Source organism: Falco naumanni, chromosome 15 (assembly GCF_017639655.2).
Source record: "Falco naumanni isolate bFalNau1 chromosome 15, bFalNau1.pat, whole genome shotgun sequence".
Lineage (NCBI taxonomy): Eukaryota > Metazoa > Chordata > Aves > Falconiformes > Falconidae > Falco > Falco naumanni.
Genome location: NC_054068.1, coordinates 230,963 through 244,004, shown reverse-complemented (window position 1 = coordinate 244,004; position 13,042 = coordinate 230,963). Strand labels below are relative to the sequence as shown.

At 46.3% G+C, this 13,042-nt stretch overlaps 2 protein-coding genes across 11 annotated transcripts in view; both read left to right on the top strand.

Annotated features, from left to right (window-relative positions):
* AP1G1 (adaptor related protein complex 1 subunit gamma 1) overlaps window positions 1-10,358 on the top strand; it is a 52,194-nt gene extending 41,836 nt beyond the window's left edge. For 3 of the 4 annotated variants that reach the window (XM_040614891.1, XM_040614889.1, XM_040614890.1), the window contains 6 exons: window positions 1,484-1,625; window positions 2,087-2,213; window positions 2,668-2,763; window positions 3,025-3,185; window positions 3,966-4,064; window positions 6,451-10,358. In XM_040614891.1, the coding sequence (XP_040470825.1) occupies window positions 1,484-1,625; window positions 2,087-2,213; window positions 2,668-2,763; window positions 3,025-3,185; window positions 3,966-4,064; window positions 6,451-6,552 (727 nt within the window). In that variant the 3' untranslated portion in view covers window positions 6,553-10,358. Of the gene's footprint in view, window positions 1-1,483; window positions 1,626-2,086; window positions 2,214-2,667; window positions 2,764-3,024; window positions 3,186-3,965; window positions 4,065-4,643; window positions 5,093-6,450 lie in introns of those variants that run through there. The other variant, XM_040614893.1, reaches the window with a different exon arrangement.
* Window positions 10,359-12,113: 1,755 nt separating this feature from the next.
* The window catches only part of PHLPP2 (PH domain and leucine rich repeat protein phosphatase 2), a 40,920-nt gene continuing 39,991 nt past the window's right edge, over window positions 12,114-13,042 (top strand). For 5 of the 7 annotated variants that reach the window (XR_005831053.1, XR_005831052.1, XR_005831051.1 and 2 more), the window contains exons 1-2: window positions 12,114-12,277; window positions 12,603-12,847. Coding sequence is in view for 3 of the 7 variants with exons in the window: in XM_040614881.1 (XP_040470815.1) it covers window positions 12,140-12,277; window positions 12,603-12,847 (383 nt within the window). In the remaining 4 variants the exon portion in view is untranslated. Of the gene's footprint in view, window positions 12,278-12,602; window positions 12,848-13,042 lie in introns of those variants that run through there. The other 2 variants (XM_040614882.1, XM_040614883.1) reach the window with 2 other exon arrangements.

Below are 13,042 nucleotides of genomic sequence, written 5' to 3'. Positions count from 1 at the left end.
AATAACTAAATCTGTAATTCTTTGCAGAATAGTCCTTAATCTGCCACATGCAATAGTTAATTGCTGGTATGTAGGAGCACTGTAGATTCTTCTGTTCAGCGAGGATTCTAAGATTGGAGGACATTTTCTGGGGATTAACGTCATCCACCCTTGAAAACTTTCCTTAAGATTCCATTGGATGAAGGCACATCCATTTTAGAGTCTAGATAAGAGGACAGAGAAAGTGGGTGCCACTGAACTAAATACTGACTGTGTTTCTAGGGGCCTCCAAAGCTTGTTTCAAAGGCTCTTCACAATCATTTTTTTCCAACAGTACCATTCTATTCGCTATGTGTAGGACACAACTTCCTTGGGATTTCCTCTTTTTCTCTCCTCCCATGGGATCCATGCAGCAACTCAAGTTGTTCTTGGAAAAGTCATTTTAATGAGCTAGGGTGCATGAGCTGCCTAGGGCTTTGCATGAAGCCTTATGAATGAGTCGAGAAAAATCTAGCATGAGAGGCTTTGGATCTGAGTTGACCATTGTAGATGGTGGTGTCTGGCAGTCAGTTGGCTTTTGATCAGATTGGCAGTGTGTGCTATTCATAGTTTTGGTAGCATTGCCCTTCAGAAAAATATATGTGAACTTCATTTGGTTTTACAAGAGAGCATCTGTATTCCATGCCCATCCCCCACCCCCACCCCCAGTATATCCTGCTGTTCATTACAGTGTAAAGGTCAATATTTAATAGTTTCTGCTCATTAAGACTTTGTTCATGGTCAAAAATGTGGCCCATTGCTGGATTTATTGGCACTAGAACACTTTTGCAGCCCAGAAGATGTGTAGACAGTGTGGCTTACCCCTGTTACGTGCAGCACTTTGTGGCTTGATATGCAAGGCTAATGTCCTTTCTTGTATTACAGACTAGTTCCCCCCCATACAGGTTTTTTGGTTTGATGTCAGTATTCTAGATCCCATGCCTCTTCAGTCTCTGCATCATTTCAGGAAGATACTCTCAAGGGCTCAACTTCATTTGGTTAAATGAAAGCCTGGTGATTTGCTTTTTCAACATCATCACCTGTTCTAAGGGGTTAACTGTTCTTTAAAGAGAAGTCAAATGAGCTGACTCTGACTCAGCTGCATGTGGAACAGAGCAGTCAAGTGTCCCATGCCTGCAGTTAATCCACCATTGCTAAATTACTTAATCTTTGTCTTGGGTTTGTTATCCTAGCCCCATGGTGGAAACTGTGTTAAGTACTAGGGGAAAACAGGAGGCGGGAAGGCTTGCTTGGCTTTCAGATTTCAGGTGATGTATTTACACTGGCACAGAATGCTAGGGATTACTTCTGACTGCCTGAAGCTGTCATGCAGTCTTACAGTTTTCTTGCATTGGAACTAAAAGGAAAAGGCAGGTTGCCCTGTGTATATAATCTCCTGAATGTCTGTGTATTTGGACCGGGATCCAGGAAGATGGCACAGTGTGACTATGTCAGCTTCTTTCAGGCCAGCCCTGCTTGAGAGAATGCCAGTAATGGAGAAAGTCACCACCAACGGCCCTACTGAGATTGTACAGACCAACGGAGAGACAGAGCCAGCAGTACTGGAAACCAAACCTCCACCTTCTGGATTGCAGCCTGCTAGCCAGGTAATGGAAACTGATCTAGGGTAAGCTTCCTCTGCCTGTCAGGCCACACTACCAGCCACTGTCAACAGTAAAATGAGAACATCTCCCTCCCCCTCTCTGCCTCTTTGCTGGTTCTGGCCTGGTGGTGATTGCATCATCTCTCTGCTCTGATGGCTCTAGTGTCAAGAACAGGAGTGCGGAAGAGGTCACTGTGGGGAGTGCAAGAGCAGGGTGGGGTAAAGACATATATCCCCCAGCCTGTCTCAGTGTGCGTGAACTCTATCCTTCGCTGCCTTTATGGTCTCAAGAGCATGGAAACTAGCTTTCACGTGGGGCATGGGACCATAGCCAAATTAAGAACCTTTCTGACTGGCCTGCAGCTCTGTTGATCTTCAGTCTGAGAGCAAGTAAAATCCATTACATTTGCAAGGGAGACTAACAGGAAGTTGAATATGTGCCTATTCCATCCACTCTCTCATTAGGCAAATGATTTATTGGACTTGTTGGGGGGAAGTGATATAACACCTGTAATCCCCACTGCACCTACAAGCAAGCCAGCCTCTGCTGGTGGAGAGCTCCTTGACCTCCTGGGAGACCTCAACCTAACAGGTGAGCAGGCTGCATCTCTTAAAAATCTGCGTTCTCAGTCCTGGGGCGACATGAGGGCTGGCTGGTTCTTGACTTTCTATCATCCTAGACTTCACACTTAACTCTTCCCAAGATCCATGTTAGCATACAGGTGGGAGTCAGGAAATAAAGTCACGGGTTGACTCTGCATGATTAGCTGGTGAGACTTGAGTATTTTCATGCTTCACCCTGGGAATGCTGTGGGCCTTTCCAGAGAGGACTGGGAGATGTGTGGAATTCATTCCATTTGAATGCCTGCTAGCTCAAGAGGAGCCAATCCATGTTAATGAAAGCCAAGAAGGGGAGGATGACAACACAGATGACTTGTAGAGCTTCATGTAAAGAAATATGATGCACAGCAGTTGATCTTCAGAGAAGGAGTAATTACTCTTTGTTTCCTGACAGCTAAGTAATAATACTTCACCATTTCTTGTAGGTTCTCCAGTATCTGCCCCTGTGCCCCAGATAGCACAGCCTCCGTTCCTGCTTGATGGACTTTCATCACAGCCTCTCTTCAATGATATTGCTGCAGGTTAGGGATGTGTAAATTCTTTAGCCTGAAGTGCCACAGCACCCAACCAAAACAGGAAACAAGGGATAGTCAAAAAAAAAAAAAGGGGGGGGGGGGGGGGGGGGGGGGCGGGAATTTGGAAGTGTGGCACAGACACTGGAGGAGAAAGAGGGAGTGTGTTTAATCTTAGAAGAGTTCGTCTGGGGTCAAGTAAATGTGTTCTATGGTGTTGAGAATTAATCTCCAGATTCCATAGGTCTGCTGCTTTTTTGTTTTCTACAGGAATCCCCTCCATTACTGCGTACAACAAGAATGGGCTGAAGATTGACTTCACCTTTGAGAGGTCAAACACCAACCCTAGTGTCACTGTAATCACGATACAGGCCTCCAACAGCACAGAGCTGGATATGACAGATTTTGTTTTCCAAGCTGCAGTACCAAAGGTAGAGCCACGTAGGGCAACTAAGTGATAGGTTGAGGGCCAGCTGCAAATAATTCCTGAATGGTGCTTTCATGTAGACAGAAACTTGCAAGGTAAACACTAATCTTTCCCTTTATTCTTAGTTTCCAAGAAATATACCATGCTCTTTGCCACTATGAATATGTGAAAAAATCTTTTAAGCTATTAGTTGCTTATAAAAGTGTAAATGAGTCCCTACATGGTGATTAGTGATGATCTTCCTTTAAACACTGAATTGTCTCCCCTTGCACTTAGCTGCAGCACAAAACAGGGGAGACAGATATTGCCTAGTTTATAACGGAGTGCAGACCATTCAAGTAGGATGCGATTGGAATGTTCTTCAAGTTTGGGAAGATAAATTAACTTAAGGGAATTTCACTTCTAGGAATTAGTAATGCTCTAATTCAGATTGGTTTCATGCCTGCCATAGGGAGAAATCAGGGAAAGAACAGGCCTCCCAAAGTTACAGGTATGCTGAGCAGACTTAACTGTTCCTCTGCATGTGACACTTGAAACAGTACATCACTGCTGATCTTGGTACGCTACAGTAAGCCCCCACCCACTAGTTTTTGGGCTATCTGGATTTTACTTATGTGGAAAGCAGGTGGGCCAGTGAATATTTTGTTCTTTACAGATAGGGAGTTGAACTGATTGTTCAGAGCCAGAAACTGAACTCTTAGTTTTCCTTGGTTTCTGTCAGTGCAAACAAATCACTTTGTTCTCACTTAAGCATCAAATTGTTTTCTCTTTGCTCTTTGTTCAGACATTCCAGCTGCAGCTCCTGTCTCCCAGCAGCAGTGTCATCCCTGCATTTAACTCGGGGACCATCACACAGGTCATTAAAGTCCTGAATCCACAAAAGGTGAGTTATTCCAAGATCAGTTATTAAAGATGCTGTCTTGGAGTCATGCATTTAGTGGCAGTCAGTTAAGGATGCATCTCTGATGAGAGATAAGGAGTGATGGTAGTGAACAATGTGTCTTTAATGACAGTTGTTTTGGTTAGGGTTAGGAAAAGTTACAAAAAAAGCCAGGAGGTTGTGGGCTCAGATTTGGCCTTCTATTTGGTTATGCTGCTGAAACAGATTCACAGCTTTGCTATCTTCATGAATTCATGGATGTCTCTTGCATTGGAATGGTTGTTAAACAAGTTTTTAGATGACCTTTTTAGGGGAGCTCAGCCTCATGACTGTATGTTGTAAATGTGATGTCTTGAAAGGCAAGTGTCTTGCCATATAAATATATTCCATATTTGTTCTTGCTATTTCAATGCAGCGGCATTACTTGAAATATTTGTTACACAAAAAATAGCTTGATCCGTAATCTTAACAAAATTGTCTCAAGTGGTGTCATTTGTTTTTAATGTGGTGAGTGTAGTTTTAAATGGTTGATGGAAAGAATCTTTTAGGTATGATTTAACCATAATTTCATTTGTTTTACAGCCTTCAGAGGCAGGCTTAAAGACTGTGATACAGCAGACTTGAGGAGAGGGTGGGGTGTGGCCTTAAGAGGCTTTGCAGGTATTTAGATGGCATCAGAAAGAAAAATAAAATTGAGATAAGGGTGTCCCAGAGAGGAAGAAATACATTAAGATGTTAAAAATCTTGGAGAACTTGAAACACCTTAAGGCTTTCATAGGTTAACACTTATGTACTGCTGTAGTTAAGTGTTGCTGCTAGACTGATGTACAAATCGGAAAAAATCTCAAATCTCAGCCCAAGATTTCACTGAAATAGCTATCTTCTAGTGCATAGGTTTTGTGGTGTCCATGCATCATCCCTTAGTTCCGTGCAGTGTGCTCCCCTCTGCCTGTATTAAGGTACAAGACTAGTTACTGTTTGTCTTGTATACATCTGATACGAATTTCTCTGTGGTGCCATGGAGCACCTTTCAAAGATCACCTTGAAAGCTATTTTCTGAACTTGAGAGAGCTTAGGAGTTTTCCTTTAAGGTGTCAGAAGTTGCAGTATATCCACCTCAGATGGGATCCACAAAGCAGAATACACCTAGATAGTGGGATGCTTTCTTGTTGGAACACCAGAATGCCTATGAACACTTCAGAATACAGAGGTGCAAAATAGTATTTTACTACCCTTTTCTAATTCTTCCACCTCAGGCATTTGTGCATCTCTTACTGTCAATTAGATTGCTACTGCCTGAACGTACAGCTTTGCAAGAACCCTGTCACGAGCTAGTGTAGTTACCTGGAATACTCAGGGAGGCAACCTCACAACAGCCTTGCTACCTAGGAGGTAGCTGTTTGTCTTGTCAGTGTTGTAAAAAAAAAAGTCTTTTCACCTGGACATGGACTGTCATTGTGCTGGATTGAAATGGATGGCCAGTTTCCCAAAACAATGCCAAATACAACAAAACTTGACACTGATTATCGTGATATATTGGTGATAAAGTATAACTTCTTTATCTTGAGGCTGGTTGGAGCAGTCGTCATCCTTCTTTCCCTTCCTCTGCTATCCCTTTTGCATGTTTAACTGTAGGTATGGGGAAAAGAGCCAGAAACAGCCAACTCTTTGCTTTTCCTTTTAGGGTTTTTGGGAAGCAAGATTTTTTTGAGAGTAAGGAGAACAGAGAACCTGGGTGGAGCATGCTGTGCTCTAGCTATTATTAAGGGCCACCAGATGACAGCCAAATGACAGTGTAAAACAACTTCTGAGCTATTCTGTTATTTACTCACAGCAGGAGGAAGTGTTCTTAGAGACTCTGTTTCTAGTCTTTTTTAGGCTATTTCCTTCACAGTGCTATTGCTCTATGCAATATTTGAAGTTTCCAGACCACTGCTTTGAGTGAACAGCTAGTATGGGAAACGACATCTCTCCCTGTGAGCCGAAGTGCAGAGCAGCGGAGTCTGGATCTGCCCCCTACTTTCTTCCGTTGTTAGCTGGGACTTTAAGGCAGTGATTTTTTTTTTATTAAAGGACTTAAACGCTTGTGAGAGCAGGGCCAGTGCAAAGAGAGATGTGGGTCAAAGCTGTGCTATAGATCAGGTACAAGCTTTCAGAAAAACTGAAATTACAGTGCCCAATCAACATCCTACCAGATTAAGCACTTATCTGCAGTGTCATAGCTTACGCTGCACATCCTTCCAGCAAGCTCTTGTGGTGAGGAAAAGGTCTGTGTTTTGTATTTGTGGGGTAAGGGAGGGGAGCTGGACATGGGAGGATTTGCTGACCTTTAATGAAGACCTGAATTTGTTTTGTTTTGTTGTTTTCTTTCCCCCTTTTTCTCTTGTAGCAACAACTACGTATGCGGATCAAGTTGACATATAATCACAAGGGCTCAGCAATGCAGGATCTAGCAGAAGTCAACAACTTCCCCCCTCAGTCTTGGCAGTGAGGCTCTGGCACCATTCTTATTCTCACCCCACCCAATCAAAAGAACTCTGGGAAGAAGGTTGTGATCCTTGGCAATCCCCCAAACTGCACCATGGGCATGGGGAACAGATGAGACCTGCTGATGAGGAGGAATTTTCCTGAAGTGATTGCTGACTTTGAAGCATATCTATTAAGACTAATCTCCTCTCCTCTGCTGATGAGGCTGGTGGCTTGTGGAGACTACTGTGCACTCCCTCACACACGCATTCACAGCCAGAAGCAACGTTCCCTTCTCCCTTCCCCTCCCTTCCTTCCCCCCCGACCCTCTGTAAAGAAACACAGCCTGGTTGGAAGAGAAGTCTGGAATTTCTAGCAGGGAAACTTTCTTCTCTCTGCAGCAAGTGAACAGCTGTCCCTTCTTTCTGCTGTCTTTTTCCCGTGGGGGTGGGCAAGATGTGTCGTCATACATTACTAGCTGGATTCCTTCAGGCACTTCCATCTGGGGCTCAGACTGGGGACTTGGGGAATGTCAGGCTGCCCTGCCTCTTCTTGTATCCCCAATATCTGAAGGGACTGGAGGCTTCTTATGGCCTATTCAGTGCATTATTGTATACACCCACCTCTTAGTTATGTGATACGTACCAAGAGCAAGTTAGGCCTTGGGAGTTCATCTGCAAACCTGGCACAGTGCAGGAAAAGAGGTGCTAGTGAGCGCTGGTAAAATTGCTTTGGTGCTGTACTTGGAAATGAAGACCTTATACTTTAATTTTCTTTCTTTCCATCAGTAGCTACAGCTGTGCAGATTCACAGTCTTCTGTAGCTTCCCCAGAAAGCACGGTGATTTATGAGAGGTGTAGAGATACGAGGAGCAGCTGGTTTTCTACCACAGACTGTTTCAAAGCCTTTTAACCCAGTAGTTGTGGTTTATGGTAGAAAAGATTTACTCTGTTTTGTAGATCAGTCTTTGAGCAAGGGCTCTGCTCCTGCTCATCAGAGACTATGCTGCAAAGTTGCTCTTCCCCGTTATTCCAGACCTTCTCCCCAATTTAATTTCCAGAGCCTGTTGTAGACCCCCTGGATTCCATTTGAGTTACTTCTGACTGGGATATTTGTGTTGTATCTGTAATATTGGCACTGAAATAAAGACCATGCGGTTTAAAGAGACCTTTTCCCATTTTGTAACTTAATTGATCATTGTAGTTTTGCTCCTTGCTCCCCTTTCAGAGAAGTGTGCAAGTTAGGTTCAGATTGAAGGTTAACTAAACTGTTTCTTGAATGGAAGCCAGCTGTTTGGGGTATTTGGATCCAAAGATGTGAGGTCCAGTACTCTTCTAAGCTTATAGAAAGCTGTGTTCGGTTATGCTTCCTAGTGGGAACTGTTGTCAAGGTAGTACAGTTCTGTGAATTCTCACGGAGGTGATGTATAGGACAGAAAGCAGTGTGGCAAAACTATTCAGATGTTCAGCACTCTTCAGGGAGGAAGAGGGGAGAATATATATTAGACCATCCATGAGTGTGCTGGTAAGCTGAAGTTACTCCAGCTTCCAACCCAGTGCTTTCTCAAAAAAAATGGATGGCACACCTGCTTTAATTTTGTTCTGGAGCTTTCCAGATAGTGATCATTCAGCGCTCTGGTGGCAAGCTCAGGCACAGCTTTTTGTGTCTCCAAAAGTGCTAACACAGGCTCCAGTCCTTGCCAAAAACATTACAAGAGTGGTGCATGGTGTACTTAGGGAAAAATGAAGACCTATTCTGCCCTTGGATTGGGAGCAGGAGGCCGGTAAAGGTTACTCAGTCTGCTGTGGTTTTAAGTGCATTAAGTAATATAGCATAGGACCAACTGTCACTGACTTCAGTGATGGTCTGTGTAGTGGAAGAAGTTTATATTTTCTTGGAGGGCGTTTTTACTGCCTTACTGATGAAACAGGCTTGGGTCTTTGTATTAGCAAAGAGCTTTATTATTCTACTGGAACTGGCATCAGCATAGAGTTACAAAATCTAGCCAAATGATGTATGATTTCCTTAAAAGTAATCCTGGATTGTGACAGGGTCATGCCTTGGCTATCAGTGGTGAGATAGATACTGTGCTTCAGCTAGAAGTATGAAGCAGACAGTCTCGCAGAAAATGACTGAACTGAAGTCCATTTGTGGGTGCTGAGCATTTACCTTTGCTGATTTCACTGCAGCTGTGACTGTTCACCACCCCACTAGCTCAAACTCAGTGTTGAAGGCCGAGCATGTGAAATCTAGACTCTAGTGAGCTCTGAGGTCAGATATGAAGCTAAGAGAAAGTCTTTGCCTTAGTTCCTGAACTCCTGTAAGTTCTCCCATTCTCCTTACAGTTGTACATGGTCACTTGTACTGAAAGCTGGCACACATCAGTCTCCATTTGGTTTTGTTGAGAAAGAGCATTGGTGTAGGAGATTAGATGGGGAGATCACCTGGCCAGTTTGTTGCACATAGTTGGGAACAGCCTATGTTGTCCCTCTTGTATTTGTTTTCTGTCCCCTAGAACAGCTGAGTTTTGCTGTTGGTCTCTGGTAAGCTTGTAGGGTAAACTCCTACGGTGTTCTTGGCAACTTCAGCCACCCTTGCACAGTGTGTTTAGGGGAATAAGCACTTTGTCATGTATCTCTGAGATGAGGTGGTGCGTGTACCTGAAATGCATTTGCTTGAAGCCATCTTTGGCTATGAAGTACTCCCCTGTAGCAGCCAAACGTTCTTGTTGTCCTTGGAGCTCTTTCCCTTCCTGGCTGTGGGTTGGGGTACTAATGCTATGCCAGAAGGAAGGCCAGGTTTCACATGTTCCTGTATCTGCAATACTAGATACCATTGCTTGCTCCCTGACCCCTAGGTGCATCTCTTAAGCTCTGTGTTGCTGCTTTGTTTTCTCACTGAAGGGTGCTCACATGTCCAGATCTGAGGCACTCGGAGGATAGGGCGAGTCTTTTTTTTTTCTACCGGTTGAATGCAACGGTTCTTACATGTCTGGTCAGCATTTTCCTTGCTTCAGTGTAAGGGGAATATAAAGGGAGCAAGACACAGACTTGAGAGATTATCTGGATTTTTTTCAAGTGAATGTATTTTGAGTTAAAAAATTATAGAATAGTGGCCGTAATGGGCCTGAAAGGGGAGGGGAGACAGGAAAGTCCTAAGATTTTACTTCACCCAGGTTTTGGTTGGACAAATATGGCCTTGAACAACCTTTTGAAGCAATATCAGTGAGGGGACTGCCACCTATACAGTACCTTGGATATATAACTCAGAAGGTGCTGGAATAGCTGGGAAAGGTGACTTAGTGCCTTCCCCAAGGCTGGTACTAGCTACAAGATGGAGCAGCAAAGATGACTTTTTTTTTTTTTTTTTTTAGATCTGCTGGTGCGCTTTCTATGTGTTCATTTTCTACTTGGGAGCTGTGAGGGAAGGAGCTACTGGACTCCTCCCTCTGAACTTTCACTCTATTCCTGTATATTCCTTTTTCTTTCCTGATGTTGTAATTTACATTTTACATAGAGCCCCATCCCACCTCTTTGACAGTATAGTTAAAAAAAAAAAAAACACCAAAAAAAAACCCCTAAAAACCCCAACAAACCCAACCAAATTTAAAGTAAAAACATGCCATTTGAGCAGGGAGCCTGGTGGCATTCTAACTTCTGCAGACCTATTTTTGAGATGTGAAAAATTTAAATAAATGCTGAGTCTTAGGTGAGTGAGGAGCATAACAGATGTAAACATTTTCATGGGGTGCATTAGACTTCTGCTGTGTGTATTGTCTTTTGGTTGAAACAAATTATGAAGTGATTAATAAAATGAGTCAATATTCAATGATTTAAAGCTGTGCCTTGTTGCTTTTTGCAAGTACAGTGGGATAGGACTTACTGATTCTTAACATTTGGCCGTGACAAGGTCAGATGATGTGAAATGGTAAGAGCAGAATTTGAAAAACTTTCCAGGAAATTTCAGAGAGTAAAATCAGTGTAGACAATTGGATAATGTTTAAACTGTTCATGTGAAATATCACCCTGAGAGAGGGCTTGTCAACTACGAGCAGCAGTACTTGTCCAGGTGCTAGAAAGGCGTGATGAGATCTGAACACAAGAATGTTTTTCCCCAGTGTTTGCAGCCTGCCCTTGGAGTTCATTATGATTCCTTTGCTGATTAAAAAGCTGCCTTTCATACTCTATGTGCCTCAGGGATAAGGATTGTTGTAATTTTGTTGTCTGTGAAAGCAATACACGTGTCTGCGGTAAGGTTCTTCCTTGCATTTTCTAGTCACACTTTATTAGATAGCTTTTCATGTGTTTTCTAACACATAATTGTACTTTGCAAAGTGCAGTCTCCTGTGTATTGCCATACACCTTTCCGTTATGGAGATTCTCTTGAGGCAAAGTAGTTTGAGAACTACAGGGCTATAGCTAGAAATGCATTGTAATCATGCCTTTCTGTAGAGCAAACCCAATGGAAATTTGATTTATTTTTAAAGTCTTCTCAGCTCATGGGTACAGTCTGGAAGTGTTAAGAAATAGGTGGCTGTTCAGTTACTGCCGTGGTTTAATGACATGAATTAATGCAAAGTGCCAGAGAGCACGTGTAACCTTGCTGGTAAGATGGGTTGTCTGTCAGTTCCTTGTGTTTAAATGGGAGAGCCCTCCAGCCACCAGAATTCGGAAGTGGTATCGGAAACAGTGGGTCTGTGTGGCAGTGAGCAGTCGGTCCCCTGAGGCCCCGGTTCCGGAGCAGGACAGACCGCTGGGACGCTGTTTCTCAGCCTTTGTCCTGTGCCAGGGGCCCAGGGAGCGCTGTGAGGCTCTGCAGAGTGCTCAGATAGACGGGGAAGAAGGCAGGAAGTGTTTAAAGGAAACCTGTAATAGAACTCAGCGTTTGGCACAGTAATAATACCAACGGTGAGAATTTGGAAAGCACGTCTGGACTTAATTCTGAAATAAACTAGGAGTTAGTGTAGCAAGGAAGAAACGTGATGACTGCAGGCTAAAGCATGTTTGCAGTTTGGAACCATTGGCACTTATGGGGAAGGTGGGAGGCTTCTGTTGTAATGTGCTTGATCCTGTTCAGGCATGAACAGTAGCTGTCTTCAAGCATTCATCGAATTCTGGTAAACCGCGCAGTGACGATGGTAATTATCAGCAGCCTGAGCTGATGTGCCTGGCCGGCACGGCGCTGAGAGGGCGATGTGCAGGTACTCCGCTGTGTAACTTCAGCCCTGGGAGGCAGGTGGTGGCAGGCAGGGGGTAAGCGAGGGGGGTGGCGTGGCGGGCGATTTTAGAGCACGGGGGCGGGCTCGCTCTCTCTCCCCGCCCGGTCAGTAGGCAGTTGGCGCCTGACGCCCCAGACGCAGCCGAGTCACCTGCACTAGCGCAGTGCCAGGCCGAGAGCGCTGCAGCACCCGCCTGCCGCAGGCTCCCGGAGCTGCTCCGGCTCAGCCGCTGACCCGGCCGCGCCCGCGGAGCTGGAGCTGCGCGGCGGCCCCGGCAGGCCCAGCAGCGCCGCGCGCGCTCAGGGGCGGGGCGGGGCGGGCCGTCGGGCGGCGGAAGCTCGCGCGCTTCCGGGGCGGGGCTGCCGCTGCCCGGGGTCTCGCCGTCCGGCCGGTGATGGGGGAGGCCGGGCCGGGACTGGGGGCCGGGCCGGGGCCCAGGGAGACGCCGGAGCCCGAGGAGGACGAGGCGGCGGCCCCGGGCGGTGCACGGGGGGGCCGGGCCGGGCCCCGCGGCGGCATCCGGGTGCTGAAGGTGAGGAGCGGACCGGGGCCTGCTCTGGGGCCGCTCGGGGCCCGCCGGCCGCTCTCGGCGGGGCGGGTGGTGGGGTGCGAGTCGTCGCAGTGGGGCCGCCTCGGCTGCTTGGGGCCGCGCCGGAGGCGCTGCCCGCATCGACCTTGGCGGGCGGGGGGCTGGGTTCTTTCTGTGCCTGTCTCCGAGCGGGGCGGCCCGGCCTGGCGCCCGGGGGGTCCCGCCGGCTCCTGGCGAGGGGTCCGCCCGCGGGCCCGGCCTGCCGTGGGGAGGGAGGCCGGGCGCTGCCGAGCCGGGCGGCGGCTGACATGCCGGTTTGGGCTTGCAGAGGAACGTGAAGCGCAACGGGAGCAGGAGCCGTTTGATCAGGAGCCGCTTTGGTTCCCGTGAGAGGGACTGGCTGAAAGAGGACGTCGGACGAGGCTGCGTGTATCTCTATGGAAAAGATTCTGCAGCTACCGCTTCTTCAGACTTGCGCTTGGTCCTCTGTACGGTAGACACCCTGGCGTCCGAGATATGCGATGGAGAAGGGAGGAAAAACCTCTTTTTGCAGCTTCATGGAGACCTGGTCAGGTGAGGGTGGAGAAAGGATAAATCAGTTTAAGAAACGTTGCTTTTGTCTTGGGGAGCACTGTGCGTGCCTCTGCACGTTAGCAGGACCGATGTGGGACAGACAGAGGCGGCGGGTAGCAGTTACAGCCGTGGGTAATGCAATCCATAAAAATGAAGCAGTGGTGCACCTTTTACACATTTCTTAGTTCAGCCATA